A 15,547-nucleotide genomic window follows, 5' to 3' on the forward strand; every position below is an offset into this window, starting at 1 on the left:
CACAACTCTTCCTCCTCCTCCTCCCCCCTCTGTGCTGCGCAGGTGTTGAGTAAACATCTGCTTCTGCTGAGAATTGATCCCACAACTCTTCCTCCTGTTCCTGTTCATGCTCCTCCACAGCTTGATCCACCACTCTACGCATGGCACGCTCCAGGAAGAAAGCATATGGGATCAAGTCACTGATGGCGCCTTCACTGCAACTCACCAGGTTTGTCAACTCCTCAAATGGCCGCATGAGCCTGCAGGCATTTCGCATGAGTGTCCAGTACATTGGCCAGGACATCCCCATCTCCCCAGACTGTGTCCTTTGACTGTAGTTGTAGAGATACTGTTTGACGGCTTTCTCCTGTTGCAGCAGGCGGTCAACCATCAGGACGGTCGAATTCCAACGAGTTGGGCTATCGCAAATCAAGCGTCTCACCGGCAAGTTGTTTCTCTGCTGCGTATCGGCAAAGCATGCCATGGCCGTGTAAGACCACCTGAAATGCCCACACACCTTCCTGGACTGCTTTAGGATGTCCTGTAAGCCTGGGTACTGCAGTGATTGGAATTACAAATGTGCAGCTCGATCGCAAACCACCGAAGTTCGCCGGTTCCTGTTCGCCACCGAACCGTTTGGGCCATCTCTATTTATAGTGCGCTACGAGTCCACTACTGGCTAATCTTGTTTATGATGACTTTTAGGCTGGCTCGGCTCCTTTAAGTAGTCAATAGTCATTTAAGGCAGATATCAATAAGATATTTGACATATTGAGCTTGGTGCATGAGCCACTTTTCTCTGTATTCTTACATTTACTTTATTTTCTATTCAAGCCTTTGGACAAAACTATTTATAAAGGAACCTTATACTTAATAGTACCAATGCAAGAAAGGCCTCAAATTAGCACAAGCTGGGTCTTTATTTAACTAAGGCCCCTTTACTAGTTGCTATTTTTGAATACATGTGAGGATAGAAATAGAGGCAGAGTAATATGTGACACTGCATTTGCATTAGTGAGAATGAAATATTTGTGAGCATTTTCATATCTATGGTGAAAAACAAATGCTAATTTCACCTTTGAAGGACAGCTGTAGTAAATAAATTAAATTTAAAGGGAATAACAAGACAGTTGCCTGGCTGTCATGCTGGTTTTTTTATGCTTCAGTAGATTAAATCACACACCTACAAGCATGAAACCAGTGGTGTCTGAACAATGAAGTTGCATAGGCATTCTGTCTCAGTGACTTCGAATACATTATACCCAAAATATCACCACATCAGACAAATGTATCTATCTATCTATCTATCTATCTATCTATCTATCTATCTATCTATCTATCTATCTATCTAACGACAGCTTCTATATTGTTCTCAGATCGAGTTTCCTTTAATTAATTATTCTTAAATATGTTTTATTAAAATAAATTCCTTCAGTATTTTTAATCACGCATTTGTGATTAAAAAAAAACAGGCAATGATGCAAGAACAACACTAAACAATGTGGTGTTAAAGTTTACCAGAGTTGGAATAAAGTAAACGTTTTATACATACCTGGGGCTTCCTCCAGCTCCATGCGCATGGATTGTTCCCATGCCGCCATCCTCCGTCTTCTCCGTCTTCTGTAGCGGGTCCCATTACTTCCTCCAGTTGCAGCCAGTCTGCAAAAGAGAAGTGTGCCTTCTCAGTATTTCTACGGGGGCTGCTCGAGAGATACGTAAATAGCTCACTTCACTTGTGTCAGTCTGGCCACAACTGGAGGAAGTAATGGGACCCGGTACAGAAGAGAGAGAAGATGGCAGCGAGGGAGCAATCCATGTGCATGGGGCTGGAAGAAGCCCCTGGTATGTATAAACCTTTTACTTTATTCCAGCTCTGGTTTCCTTTAACTAAATCAGTTAATATAACTCAACCACTTGCGGACCCAGTTTCTCTGTGCCCTGTAAGGACCAGCGCCTTCTTTTCACCAAACGAGCTGCAATCATGTGACCACTGTGATTGTCTCACAGTGATCATGATGTCCTGACTGAGATACAAAGCTCTGATGTTAGTGTGACAGAAGAGTGATTATGGGTGCGAATGACAGAAGCAGCATGTGTGCATAAACCTGGAAGTTAAAATCTATGCCCTGGCAGGGATAAGCAGATATAAACAGAGCATAGATTTTAACTTCTGCAAGTGGTTAATGAAAACCTAAATGTTAAATTAACTCACCTTCATATACTATGTAAAAAAAATCATAGAAGGAAACATTTGCATTGTGGTAGCAATGTTCTAGATTACACTAATTGTCCTGCCTTGCAAACTTCATTTTTAAATGAGAGAGACTTTTCCAGAAAGATATCACATCCATGTCTGCTGCATAAGGTAGTTATCTCAGTGAAAGTATTTCTAAAATACAGTCCCCGAGGCTCAGCTGAATTAATATAACTGAAGATAAGATGAACTTCATGATATTCTAAGCCATGCTGTGGCACAATGTGAGACCAGCCATACCTGCATAATCATCCTTTGCCAGAAGAATACTAAAATGCAAGGGAGTGTGAAAGTTTTAAGTTTAATACAAAGCATGCGCTACGATTTTCCTTTAAAGAGGAACGCCAGTGTAAGAAGCAAAAGCTACTTTTAACAATATTTAATTGATCAACATGCTGAACATATTATTGCGTAAATACGGTAATAACAATGACAAATTAATGACACATTAACTGGGATTTCACTGATGTTTGGGACATCCAAAGAGATTGATATATTAAACTTATGACCCAGACGACTACACCAACTTCTGGGCCATGAATTGAGAAGGGACAATCAGAGCAGGGTATCAGAGCATATCTGGTTCTGTCCCCAAGCAGTAGGCAGATTTCATGGACGTGAGATATTTGGGTGTATGGCTCATCATCAAATCTATGAACCAAGAAATGGAAAATCTTAATAGGTAAAAAAAAAAAAAAAAAAAGGAAAGCAAGGAAAATAAAAGAGAAATTCTTCTTAAAGAGCCGAAACTCGGGTACACAGAATTAGATACTTACCTAAAGACAGGGAAGGCTCAGGATCCTATTCAGGCTTCCCTCCCTGCTGTGTTGTCCCCCGTCGCTAATCATATGGGGCTGCGTAGCTCTTTCTGCTCTAGCGTGGCCTCGCAATAGGTTACCCAGCCCGCCCATGCATGCACAGTAAACCGGAGCAGCGGGATCCATGCTACTGCGCATGCACGAGCGGGATCAAGCGGCTACTGTGTGGATCCATGTCCAGAAAAAGAGCTGTGCGGCCCAGATGTGAAGGGGGGCGTGCTCTGCAACCGGAGACTTTACAGCAGCGAGGCTTCCCACTTTTAAAGTATCTATCTGTTTTTGATCCCGAGCTTTGGCTCGGGATCACTTTAACGTTAATCTTTCTGAAGATCACCTCATTGTGAGACATATGCATTTAAGATAATGCTTACAATGTATGATATTTAAAAGGCATCAGTGATGAGGGAGGAAATAAATCACAATTCTGCTATTCAATAAATTGCCATTGTAAATATCCTTATAGATAATGGAGTGGCAGACAATATAATGATAGAACTTAATACACAGTAGAGAGGAATGGCAGCACATTTAAACCATGTTGCACCTGACTGACTATCTGCATACAGCTGCAAGGCCTCTTAAAGACACAACTGCGTCAATTACAGCTGAGACAGATACTAAAAATCTCATGGAGGATGTTTATTTTCAGAATAATTTGCATGCAAAAGATTTTATACCAGACTCTTTCACCATGATGAGGTCATCCTGCTGGGAGGAAGGAAGCTGGAGGAAGGAGTGCAGCTTGGACCATGCACAACCCTAACCTCTGTTTATAATAACCCAAAAAACTGACATGCGTAAGTGTTGACCTGAGCAACTTGGTTTTGATGTACTGCCATTCTTCTCTACTGTGTACAAGACCATATAATGAATGATTCTATGGACCTCCTTAACAGTTTTAAATGACTTGAAGATGGGGAAGGGGAAAAAAAGTGAACGGTGGAGGTTTTAAAATAGAGAACAGATAGGCTCCAACATAAATAAGCTGAATTTACCTCCCATTGGAAGTAAGCCTGAGTTTGGTATTCTTTGTTTTTTGGTTGACCAAAAGTTGTCAGTGGCATAGCTAAGGAGCTGTGGGCCCCGATGCAAGTTTTACATTGGGGCCTTCAAGCACTCTATACATAACAATCAATACCACACACCAAAACCTGCCAATGGCAACTACAATGTCAGAGCAGAGGTGCAAGAAGGGGATGGGGAACAGTTTGTTAATGATTATCACTATTCAAAGTATCTATAGAAGTGATTATTATGAGCACAGGACCAATAGAGAGCTAATACTGCAGTTGAGGGAGGGCCCTTGGGGGCCCCTCTGGCCCTAGGCTCTGATGTGGTTGCTACCTCTGCATTCCCTATTGCTATGTCCCTGAATGTTGTTTATTAAGCTCTTTGGAGAAAGTGAAAAATATTCATAGGTATTCACGCTAGCAAGGCCTCAAACAGATCAATTATTTTCAGAATAATTTGAATGCAAAAGATTTTATACCAGACTCTTTCACCATGATGAGGTCATCCTGCTGGGAGGAAGGAAGCTGGAGGAAGGAGTGCAGCTTGGACCATGCACAACCCTAACCTCTGTTTATAATAACCCAAAAAACTGACATGCGTAAGTGTTGACCTGAGCAACTTGGTTGTGATGTACTGCCATTCTTCTCTACTGTGTACAAGACCATATAATGAATGATTCCATGGACCTCCTTAACAGTTTTAAATGACTTGAAGATGGGGAAGGGGAAAAAAAGTGAACGGTGGAGGTTTTAAAATAGAGAACAGATAGGCTCCAACATAAATAAGCTGAATTTACCTCCCATTGGAAGTAAGCCTGAGTTTGGTATTCTTTGTTTTTTGGTTGACCAAAAGTTGTCAGTGGCATAGCTAAGGAGCTGTGGGCCCCGATGCAAGTTTTACATTGGGGCCTTCAAGCACTCTATACATAACAATCAATACCACACACCAAAACCTGCCAATGGCAACTACAATGTCAGAGCAGAGGTGCAAGAAGGGGATGGGGAACAGTTTGTTAATGATTATCACTATTCAAAGTATCTATAGAAGTGATTATTATGAGCACAGGACCAATAGAGAGCTAATACTGCAGTTGAGGGAGGGCCCTTGGGGGCCCCTCTGGCCCTAGGCTCTGATGTGGTTGCTACCTCTGCATTCCCTATTGCTATGTCCCTGAATGTTGTTTATTAAAGAGAATCTGTATTGTTAAAATCGCTCAAAAGTAAACATACCAGTGCGTTAGGGGACATCTCCTATTACCCTCTGTCACAATTTCGCCGCTCCTCGCCGCATTAAAAGTGGTTAAAAACAGTTTTAAAAAGTTTGTTTGTAAACAAACAAAATGGCCACCAAAACAGGAAGTAGGTTGATGTACAGTATGTCCACACATAGAAAATACATCCATACATAAGCAGGCTGTATACAGCATTCCTTTTGAATCTCAAGAGATCATTTGTGTGTTTCTTTCCCCCATGCACTGAAGTTTCAGGCTGCTCTTTTCTTCCTGCAAACAGCTTTGCCCTTGTTTGTAATTCCTCAGTATGTGAAAGCCCAGCCAGCTCAGAGGACAATTTATCCAGCTGATTAGAGCAGCTTCTCTCTTATCTAAATAACACACAGGCAGTGTGCATAGAGGGGCCAGAAAGGGTGAGTTCATAGCAGAACCACAACACTGAAGAACTTGGCAGCCTTCCAGACACAGGCCGACAAGTCTGACAGGGGAAAGATACATTGATTTATTACAGAGACTGTCATAGTAGAAAGTGCTGCAGTTAGCCAGAACACATTAGAATAGCTTTTGGAACATGTAGGATGATAAAAAACAGGATGCAATTTTTGTTACGGAGTCTCTTTAAGCTCTTTGGAGAAAGTGAAAAATATTCATAGGTATTCACGCTAGCAAGGCCTCAAACAGATCAATTATTTTGGGAAGTTTGCTGAAGAGAGAGAGATATTGAGTATTTACTTTAAACAATGCAAATTGTCTGGCTGCCCTGCTGAATCTCTGCCTCAAATACTTTTATCCATAGACCCAAGCATGCATATCAAATGTTTGACCTAAGTTCAATTGCATTTGTCACATGTTTGTTTCAAGTGAGTGGTTTCAGACACTAATGATGCATGAAAGATCAGCAGGATGCAAGGCAACTGGTATTATTTGAAAAGGAAACAAATATGGCAGCCTCCATATCTCTTTCACTTTAGTCCTTTAAAATAAGTTTTTGCGATAAGTGTGTGCATGTAGCTACAATAGTATAATTTCTACTTCACTGATGTTTTAGTTTGCTAAAAAATATATTGCAGCAACTTATGACACATTATACACTATGATGGGCACATTTGTTGTTTGTTAAGGCCATACGTAGCCTCCATGGCGGTATGGACGAGCTGAGTTCGTCCAGCAAAAACTTGCAAAAAACGTTAATGACGAGCTGAGCTCGTCCATGCCGACAGGGAGATTTCCTGTTTCTCTGCCCCGCCGGCTGCATTTTTTTCTTATCAGAGGCATTCCCCAGGATGGCTGGATGCCTGACTGCACGCTGTGGGTAGCGATCTGTGCAACCCACAGCGTGCAGAACAAGTATCCAGCCACCCTAGGGAATCCCTGGGCAGCCAGCGGGGCAGAGAATGTGCGGGGGATCCCCCTTGTATGTGGAGGCTGTGCTGGCGGGGGATCCCCCTCTGTGCGGGCGGGGGGAACCCCTTTATATGGTGGCTGTTGTGGGCAGGGGATCCCCCTCTGTGCGGGCGGGGGATCCCCCTTCTATTGTGGCTGTTGCGGGCGGGGGTTCCCCCTCTGTGCGGGCGGGGGAACCCCTTTATATGGTGGCTGTTGCGGGCAGGGGATCCCCCTCTGTGCGGGCGGGGGGATCCCCCTTCTATTGTGGCTGTTGCGGGCGGGGGGATCCCCCTCTGTGCGGGTGGGGGGATCCCCCTTCTATTGTGGCTGTTGTGGGCGGCCTATCCCCCTCCTCCCCCTCCCTCCCGATGTCCCCCCTCCCGCTCTCCTCCCCCCCCTCTCTAAGCCCATTGAGTAAATAGATTTACTCACCGAGGGCTTTCTCCAGCGACGGCAGCAGCACTTCCTCCTCCATCTCCGAAGTCCCGGTCTCTGTACAGTTACATTACGAGGCTTGGTGACCAAGCCTCATAATGTAACTGTACAGAGACCGGGACTTCGGAGATGGAGGAGGAAGTGCTGCTGCCGTCGCTGGAGAAAGCCCTCGGTGAGTAAATCTATTTACTCAATGGGCTTAGAGAGGGGGGGGGGAGGAGATCGGGAGGGGGGACATCGGGAGGGAGGGGGAGGAGGGGGATAGGCCGCCCGCAACAGCCACAATAGAAGGGGGATCCCCCCACCTGCACAGAGGGGGATCCCCCCGCCCGCAACAGCCACAATAGAAGGGGGATCCCCCCGCCCGCACAGAGGGGGATCCCCTGCCTGCAACAGCCACCATATAAAGGGGTTCCCCCCGCCCGCACAGAGGGGGATCCCCCGCCCGCAACAGCCACAATAGAAGGGGGATCCCCCCGCCCGCACAGAGGGGGATCCCCTGCCCGCAACAGCCACCATATAAAGGGGTTCCCCCCGCCCGCACAGAGGGGGATCCCCCGCCAGCACAGCCTCCACATACAAGGGGGATCCCCTGCACATTCTCTGCCCCGCTGGCTGCCCAGGGATTCCCTAGGGTGGCTGGATGCTTGTTCTGCACGCTGTGGGTAGCACAGATCGCTACCCACAGCGTGCTGGGGGGGGGGGGGGAGGGGAGGATCGGGAGGGGGACATCTGGCTACCTATAAATCTGGCTAAACATCTGGCTCGCTATATACCTGGCTAACTATACTTGGCTAACTATACCTGGCTGCACATCTGGCTAACTATACTTGGCTGCACATCTTCTACCTATACATCTGGGTCTTATACTCACCATTGGCATGCTGATCCCTCGTCGCGTACCTCTGATAGCTTCCCCAGTGTCTTCTTCCATGTCCCTTGGCGGATTTTGCTTCTTCCTCAGCGATCACATGTCCCCCGTTGATCGGCGTTGATGACACCAGAGTCACACAGCGTCATCAACATCTTGCAGAAAACACTTTTTTTTTTAAATTGAATTCAATACAATAATCTGTATTAAATTTAATATTAAAAAAAAATTGGTTGGAAAAAAAAATGGTTGCAAATTATTGGAAATTAATTGAAACACTTTTTGCACGGAAATCCTGGGGAATCTGAACGCCAGGGTGGTTAATGCATCTTGTTGTTTTAAATGGAAAGCCTGGATTTACACTATATCTGACATGTTACAGGTTTAAAACTGATTAATAAAAATGTGTAGATCAATTCCCCTGTCAATTCCATAGTACCATCATTTTTTTCTTATTGTGCATTTTCCAGGTTGGTGGGCTGCAGTCTTTACTTTGATATACATGGTTTAGTGTTCCATTTTTTTCATACTTCTTATTCAATGCAATATTTAACATGCAAGAATATTCTTAAAAGATGAAAGATTGTTAACATGAATGTTAGAGACACTTTTTACTTGTTGTTAACACATAACTATTACAAAGCTATTTCAAACAGGGCTGTCGCCTGCACACTGTACAACAGTGCATAAATTTACATCTGAACAGGCACAGCAGGTAATCAAGCCAGCAATGCTGACTGTACATTAATTCTGCATAATTTCTCCTATAGTCACATTTTTGCTTGTCAGCATTTTTTAATTATTTAGATAGCTATAAATATTCATATGATTTGCAAGTGTATAATGCCTATTTATTATGGAGTCAGCGTAGCATCCTTCTGGGACCTTTGCTTACTACTGTAGAAACTTCCCAGAATGCATTATAATTTTTGTTTGCACCCAAATCATTGCCAGTACTGCTATGTAATATTTAGACAAAGGGCCCAATCCAATTCCCATTTTCTCCCTACAGTTTCTCCTAGGTGATATTTTCACATTGTAAATAAAATGTCATTTAAGACACCAGTAAGGAAGAACATAGAATAATTTTGACAGTACTTTTTAACCAATTTCTTGGTACTTCAATTGCAGAATGTAAGAGTTATTTTAAAAAGAAGATTAAAAATGAACTAGGAGAAAACTTAGGAGAAAAAGTGAATTGTATTGGGCCCTCTAAAGTGTTTTATTCTACTATACAACTGCTTTTAGAAGTTCTTTATTCTACCGCTTTAAAGGTCCTTCTTCTTGGCTCATCTAATCTATATATAATAGAGTAAGTGCCTCAACCTTCAAGCAAGAAGAAGAAGTAGCGCCCTGCCCCCAGGGCCGGTCCAAGCAAGAAGAAGAAGTAGCACCCTGCCCCCAGGGCCGGTCTAAGCAAGAAGAAGAAGTGGCGCCCTGCCCCCAGGGCCGGTCCAAGCAAGAAGAAGAAGTAGCGCCCTGCCCCCAGGGGCTAGTCCAAGCAAGAAGAAGAAGTAGCGCCCTGCTACCAGGGCCGGTCCAAGCAAGAAGAAGAGGTAGCGCCCTGCCCCCAGGGCCGGTCCAAGCAAGAAGAAGAAGTAGCGCCCTGCCCCCAGGGCCGGTCTAAGCAAGAAGAAGAAGTAGCGCCCTGCCCCCAGGGCCAGTCCAAGCAAGAAGAAGAAGTAGCGCCCTGCCCCCAGGGGCTAGTCCAAGCAAGAAGAAGAAGTAGCGCCCTGCTACCAGGGCCGGTCCAAGCAAGAAGAAGAGGTAGCGCCCTGCCCCCAGGGCCGGTCCAAGCAAGAAGAAGAAGTAGCGCCCTGCCCCCAGGGCCGGTCTAAGCAAGAAGAAGAAGTGGCGCCCTGCCCCCAGGGCCGGTCCAAGCAAGAAGAAGAAGTAGCGCCCTGCCCCCAGGGGCTAGTCCAAGCAAGAAGAAGAAGTAGCGCCCTGCTACCAGGGCCGGTCCAAGCAAGAAGAAGAGGTAGCGCCCTGCCCCCAGGGCCGGTCCAAGCAAGAAGAAGAAGTAGCGCCCTGCCCCCAGGGCCGGTCTAAGCAAGAAGAAGAAGTAGCGCCCTGCCCCCAGGGCCAGTCCAAGCAAGAAGAAGAAGTAGCGCCCTGCCCCGAGGGCCGGTCCAAGCAAGAAGAAGAAGTAGCGCCCTGCTACCAGGGCCGGTCCAAGCAAGAAGAAGAGGTAGCGCCCTGCCCCCAGGGTCGGTCCAAGCAAGAAGAAGAAGTAGCGCCCTGCCCCCAGGGCCGGTCCAAGCAAGAAGAAGAAGTAGCGCCCTGCCCCCAGGGCCGGTCCAAGCAAGAAGAAGGGGCTGGTCCAAGCAAGAAGAAGAAGTAGAGCCGCATCAAACCAAGGGCAAAGAGGGATAATTCCCATATTCAGTAGCAGTGCATTGTGGATAACCACAAATGTTCACTTGTGGCCGAATTATTGCAGATTTGCTTCTGTCTTAAAGAGACACTGAAGCGGAAAAAAAATTATGATATTATGATTTGTATGTGTAGTACAGCTAAGAAATAAAGCATTAAGATCAGATACATCAGTCTAATTGTTTCCAGTACAGGAAGAGTTGAGAAACTCCAGTTGTTATCTCTATGCAAACAAGCCATTAAGCTCTCCGACTAACTTAGTCGTGGAGAGGGCTGTTATCTGACTTTTATTATCTCAACTGTAAGTAAACTGTTTACTTTTTCTCAGCTAGAGGAGAGGTCATTACTTCACAGACTGCTCTGAAAGACTCATTTTGAATGCTGAGTGTTGTGTAATCTGCACATATTATAGAATGATGCAATGTTAGAAAAAACACTATATACCTGAAAATAAAAGTATGAGAATATTTTCTTTGCTGCTAATCTTCTAGTAATTATTCATAGTACACAACCAATTCACTATATTATATTTTTTTTTTCGCTTCAGTGTCTCTTTAAGAAGGCAAATTACACCAAGCTTTGCTTTTTTTAGTAGGAGGGCTTTTTGGTCCCTTTTATCTCCCTATACATTCTTAGTAGTTTGGGTCACCCTGAGCTGCTTGGTTACTCTGTTGTACTGGTCCAAGCCCTATCTCATACAGCCATATCAATCCCTGCTATGTACTGATGAGGACCAAAAGTCTGAAATAGGCTGTCACATGTGGGTTTGATATGACTGTGTAAAATTTAAAGCTATAGGCTTGCTATACACCAGCGGTTCTAGATGCTTGCTTGACTTACCAAGGTTGAAAAGGGATAATTTGCATATTCAGTAGCAGTGCATTGTGGGTAAGCTGGAGGGTGAGTGCACATGGGGCCCCAGATGAGGGAGGGGGTCCTGCTGAGCTTAAGCTGGAATGGGAGCGCACATGGGGGACCCAGGTGAGGGGGGGGGTCCAACCCCCCTCCCCGCCGCTGTGCCCAATACCCCCTTCCTGCTCTCTACCCCCTTATGCGGTGTATGCTACGCCATGGGTCGGCTAGTATTCTTATATTCTTCATTAACCTCCTTAGCGGTATGCCCGACACTGTGTCGGGCATACCGCTTGCTGGGCCCAGGAGTCCCCCAGTATAAATGTAACCGATCCCATACCTGTAAAAGCTTTAGCTAGCACTAGACTAGCTAGTACAGGTTGCCGGCACCCCCTGATCGCTGCTGATCCCCTCCGATCCCCCCGCTAATACATTACCCAGCCTGGATCCAGCAATCACGCAGCCTCCCCGCACAGCTCCAGTCTCTCTATGGGGAGGATCGGGTTTGTGCATGAGGTCATGGCGTCGGCAACATCATGACGTCATGTGCTATCCTCCCCATAGTGAAGACCGGAGCTGTTCGGGGAGGCTGCAGCAATCGTTTGATCCAGGCTGGGTATTGTATTAGTGGGGGGATCAGTGGGTGCCAGCAACCTGTACTAGCTAGCCTAGTGCTAGCTAAAGCTTTTACAGGCATGAAATTTGTTAAATTTATACTGGGGGACTCTAGGCTGCAAAACCTCCTGAGCAGCGTAATGCTCAGGAGGTTATATAAGCATCACTGATTAATAAAAATTAAAAATGTAATTTTTGCTACACACCAACCGTTTCAGATATAACATGGAAGAATTCTTGAATTGAGTAAATCTTCCATAATTATTTTAAAACAACCAGCCTTTCTCAGCCACTTAGTTTCTGAACTAGAACTGTATGTAATGAAAATTACAAAAGTCCTCAGATCGAGATGTTCTGTGAAACAAATGTTATTAAGCTCATAGAAAAACATTTATCACCCTATCTATAAGCTAAACCTTGTAAAAAATATACTTCTCAATGGAAATAATTCCAAAGCAAGAGGTATCAGAGGAATAGCTGGGCAGTGGAATTACAATCATGCAGTGTAAACAATTATATATTGAAGAACATCTATTTAGTAAATATGTTCCTTCTCTGGTTTAGTAAATATGTTCCTTCTCTCATGTACCTCTGCCCATTCATTGTCATATTTCTTGCATTACAGACCCTTCATTACATTTACAGTGTAAAACGAATAGTGTGCTTACCTGTCTTTGGCTCCACAGAAAAGTATGGCTGACCTTGAAGAATGCTATAGACAACTCGAGCGCTGTTTCCATAAGTGGGATCATCTGCATCTGTTGCTGTTACTTGCAGCACTGAGGTTCCTTAATAAAATGGTATTGGCTTTCAGTTAAGCAGATTTCAACCTACAGCAGTACATTGTGAAACATTTATAATATTGTAATTCTAGAAACGTTACTATGTCAGAGATGTATATATTATATTTAGTATAGGCACTTGACTTAATAAAGAATAAACAAAAATGTATTTAGTCACACAAGTCACAATTTTCAGGAAATTCTGTTTTAACAGAGATTTCAGATCCATGAAGACCTGAGCGCAAATTTAAAAAAACAAAAAGATTCCAAGGTTGCAGGAGCAGTGAAAGCTGCCTGGTCTTTTTCAACCTAAAGTGACCCCGAGACGAGAATAATAAAGATTTTTTTTTTTTACTTACCCGTGGCTTCCTCCAGCCCCATAAGCACAAATGCGTCCTTCGCCGTCCTCCTACAGTCCTCGAGTAGCTCTGGTTTTCTGTTCAGTTGGACACAGTCTGACTGAGTGACGTCAGCCAGGGTTTTCTGTGCTTGCGCAGAAGGCCCCTGCTGACGTCAATGAGCTGAATACCGGAGCAGATTATGACTTAACGGAGGCACTCTGGAGGACAGAGAGGTAAGTAAAACAAATCTTTAATTAGCTGGTCTACGGTATACTTTAAAGTGAATGGGAACCGCATTTAAAAAAAATGAAGCAAATACTTACCTAAGGAGAGGGAAGGCTCTGGGTCATATAGAGCCTTCCGTCTCCTCTCTTGGTGCTCTCTATCCTGTGCTGCCCCCCCCCCATTTCAATCCCCCACCGAAAGGGTATTTGGAAGTCTTCAGAAGCCGTGTCCTCCCGAAGACGTGCGGCTCCATACTGCACAGGCGTGAGTGTGCAAGAGAGCATGCTTGCACAGGTGCAGAACAGGGCCGCCCTTCTTCAGGAGCATTCGGGCTCCCTGAAGACTTCTGAAGCCTCCTTCAGCTGGGTAAAGCAGTATTTGACTAAATTAGTCAAATTCTGCTAACCGGCGAGCCAGCACTGGAACGAGGGGACCAGGAGAAGAGCAGGAAGGCTCTATAGAACCCAGAGCCTTCCCTCTACTCGAGTAAGTATCTGTCTCATTTTTTTAAATGCGGTTCCCATTCACTTTAAGGACTGTAGCTTGCATTCTCCATTAGTGATGGCCATGTCTAAGAGAACTCATGGAGAAGAATGTGATCAGTTTGGTCAGGTAATAGATATGTAATTCTCTGATTTGCTATTCATAATTGTGTCTCGTGTGCTAAAGCTGGGTGTGACTGCAGCAAATCACAGCAAATCAGAGCTTTGCAAATCTATTTGGGCTGTAGCTTGCATTCTCCATTAGTGATGGCCATGTCTAAGAGAACTCATGGAGAAGAATGTGATCAGTTTGGTCAGGTAATAGATATGTAATTCTCTGATTTGCTATTTATAATTGTGTGCTAAAGCTGAGTGTGACTGCAGCAAATCACAGCAAATCAGAGCTTTGCAAATCTATCAGCTGATCAAACAAATAACATGCTTCTCCATAAGTTCTCCTAGACATGACCAACATTATTCTCCACCCTGCCTAAAAAAGAAGCAGGGAGTTTACATTTCCGAAGCAGGCCAAGACCAATTTTTCTCTTTTTTTTATGTTTTTAATTCTGTAAAAATGTTGTGCCATGTGTCACCAATAGAGCACACTTTAGTACAGTGCGTTTTTCCAATATTTATTTAAGGACTGAATATTACTTTAATTCTGAGAGAATAATCTTAAAATACACAGAATTAGAAAGAGCAATTTTCCTAAAGAGTAACATTATAAGCAAAATTTTGCATGCAGTGCTAGATTTTAAAAGCTGAATGGATGTATGTGTTACACAGGCTAAAGAGGCTGCTAAACATTTAAATCCCCCAAAAGAGCAAAAATCAACATTAGCTTGTGCTCTAGTCTGCTCCTTTATGCCATTCAAAACTTGCTAATGATCTCTAAGCTATGCATGAGATTTAGGAATGAAAAGCAAGGTCTGGGATTCTGGAGGATGAGGCATAGCTCAAATGTATCAGCAAAATTATTTGCATATTTTTAACTTGTTATTTCTGGTGTTCCGGAAGTGCTTAAGAGGAAATATAAAATGACATGAATATGCCTGTAGCTGGTTTTTATTTTGATTATTTGTGGGTTTTGTTGCTTTTGTGTTACCCTTTGAAAATATTTTGCTTCATTCCTTGTTCTTAAACTTTCTATCAATGAAACAGACAGTAAGGCAACATCTAATCAACCAGATGCTAGACAGCAATGAGACTAGAAACATATGAACTGCACTGTGGGGATTGCATTAATAATATATGGGATCACAAGAAATAGGTTGACTGATCAGAGTTAAAGATTAGACTAGACAAATTGGACCAGTCAGATAACATGTAAACATCGGATGTAGAGTTGTTATTAAAGGGGTACTGAAAGTATTTAATTACAGGAAGAAAATAATAATGCACAGCATTTCACCAGTGATTTTAAGACACTCGATACTTGCAATACAAGCGCAAATGCATAATAAATGCAAATGAAATTGGATCATGAGTACCCACAATTTACATACCAGTGCCAGTGTCCTTGCACTTTGCCTAGAACACTGCATTCTACTCCTCCAAAATGCAGAGAAGTACATTCAAAGAAAAACAGCCCAAATAGCTCATGCACTTTCTAGTTCACCAAAGGGGAGTGGGGTTGAGATTGGCAAAGAGACAAGTGTAATTATGTGCAACCAAATTTATTAACTGATTTTTAGGTTGAGGTCGCATTCACAGTGGCACGTTGCGGAGCTGCATTATAAAGTCTTATAACACCGCTTACCGCACGGCAATTATAATCCTATGGGTCGTTTACAGCGTGACTTTAACGTCACGTTGAAAAATGTTGCATTGTGGTAACTCACTACTTGCACTGTGTTACCTCTAAATGCAGACGCGTTGCGACTTTAACATCG

The 15,547-nt window shown here is 44.0% G+C and overlaps 1 protein-coding gene across 2 annotated transcripts in view; it reads right to left on the minus strand.

Annotated features, from left to right (window-relative positions):
- The window catches only part of LOC137518797 (cadherin-7), a 370,823-nt gene that overhangs the window by 147,682 nt on the left and 207,594 nt on the right, over nucleotides 1-15,547 (minus strand). For both annotated transcript variants that reach the window (XM_068237112.1, XM_068237113.1), the window contains exon 4: nucleotides 12,494-12,613. In XM_068237112.1, coding sequence (XP_068093213.1) covers nucleotides 12,494-12,613 — 120 coding nt within the window. The remainder of the gene's footprint in view (nucleotides 1-12,493; nucleotides 12,614-15,547) is intronic.

Source organism: Hyperolius riggenbachi, chromosome 5, assembly GCF_040937935.1.
Source record: "Hyperolius riggenbachi isolate aHypRig1 chromosome 5, aHypRig1.pri, whole genome shotgun sequence".
NCBI lineage: Eukaryota > Metazoa > Chordata > Amphibia > Anura > Hyperoliidae > Hyperolius > Hyperolius riggenbachi.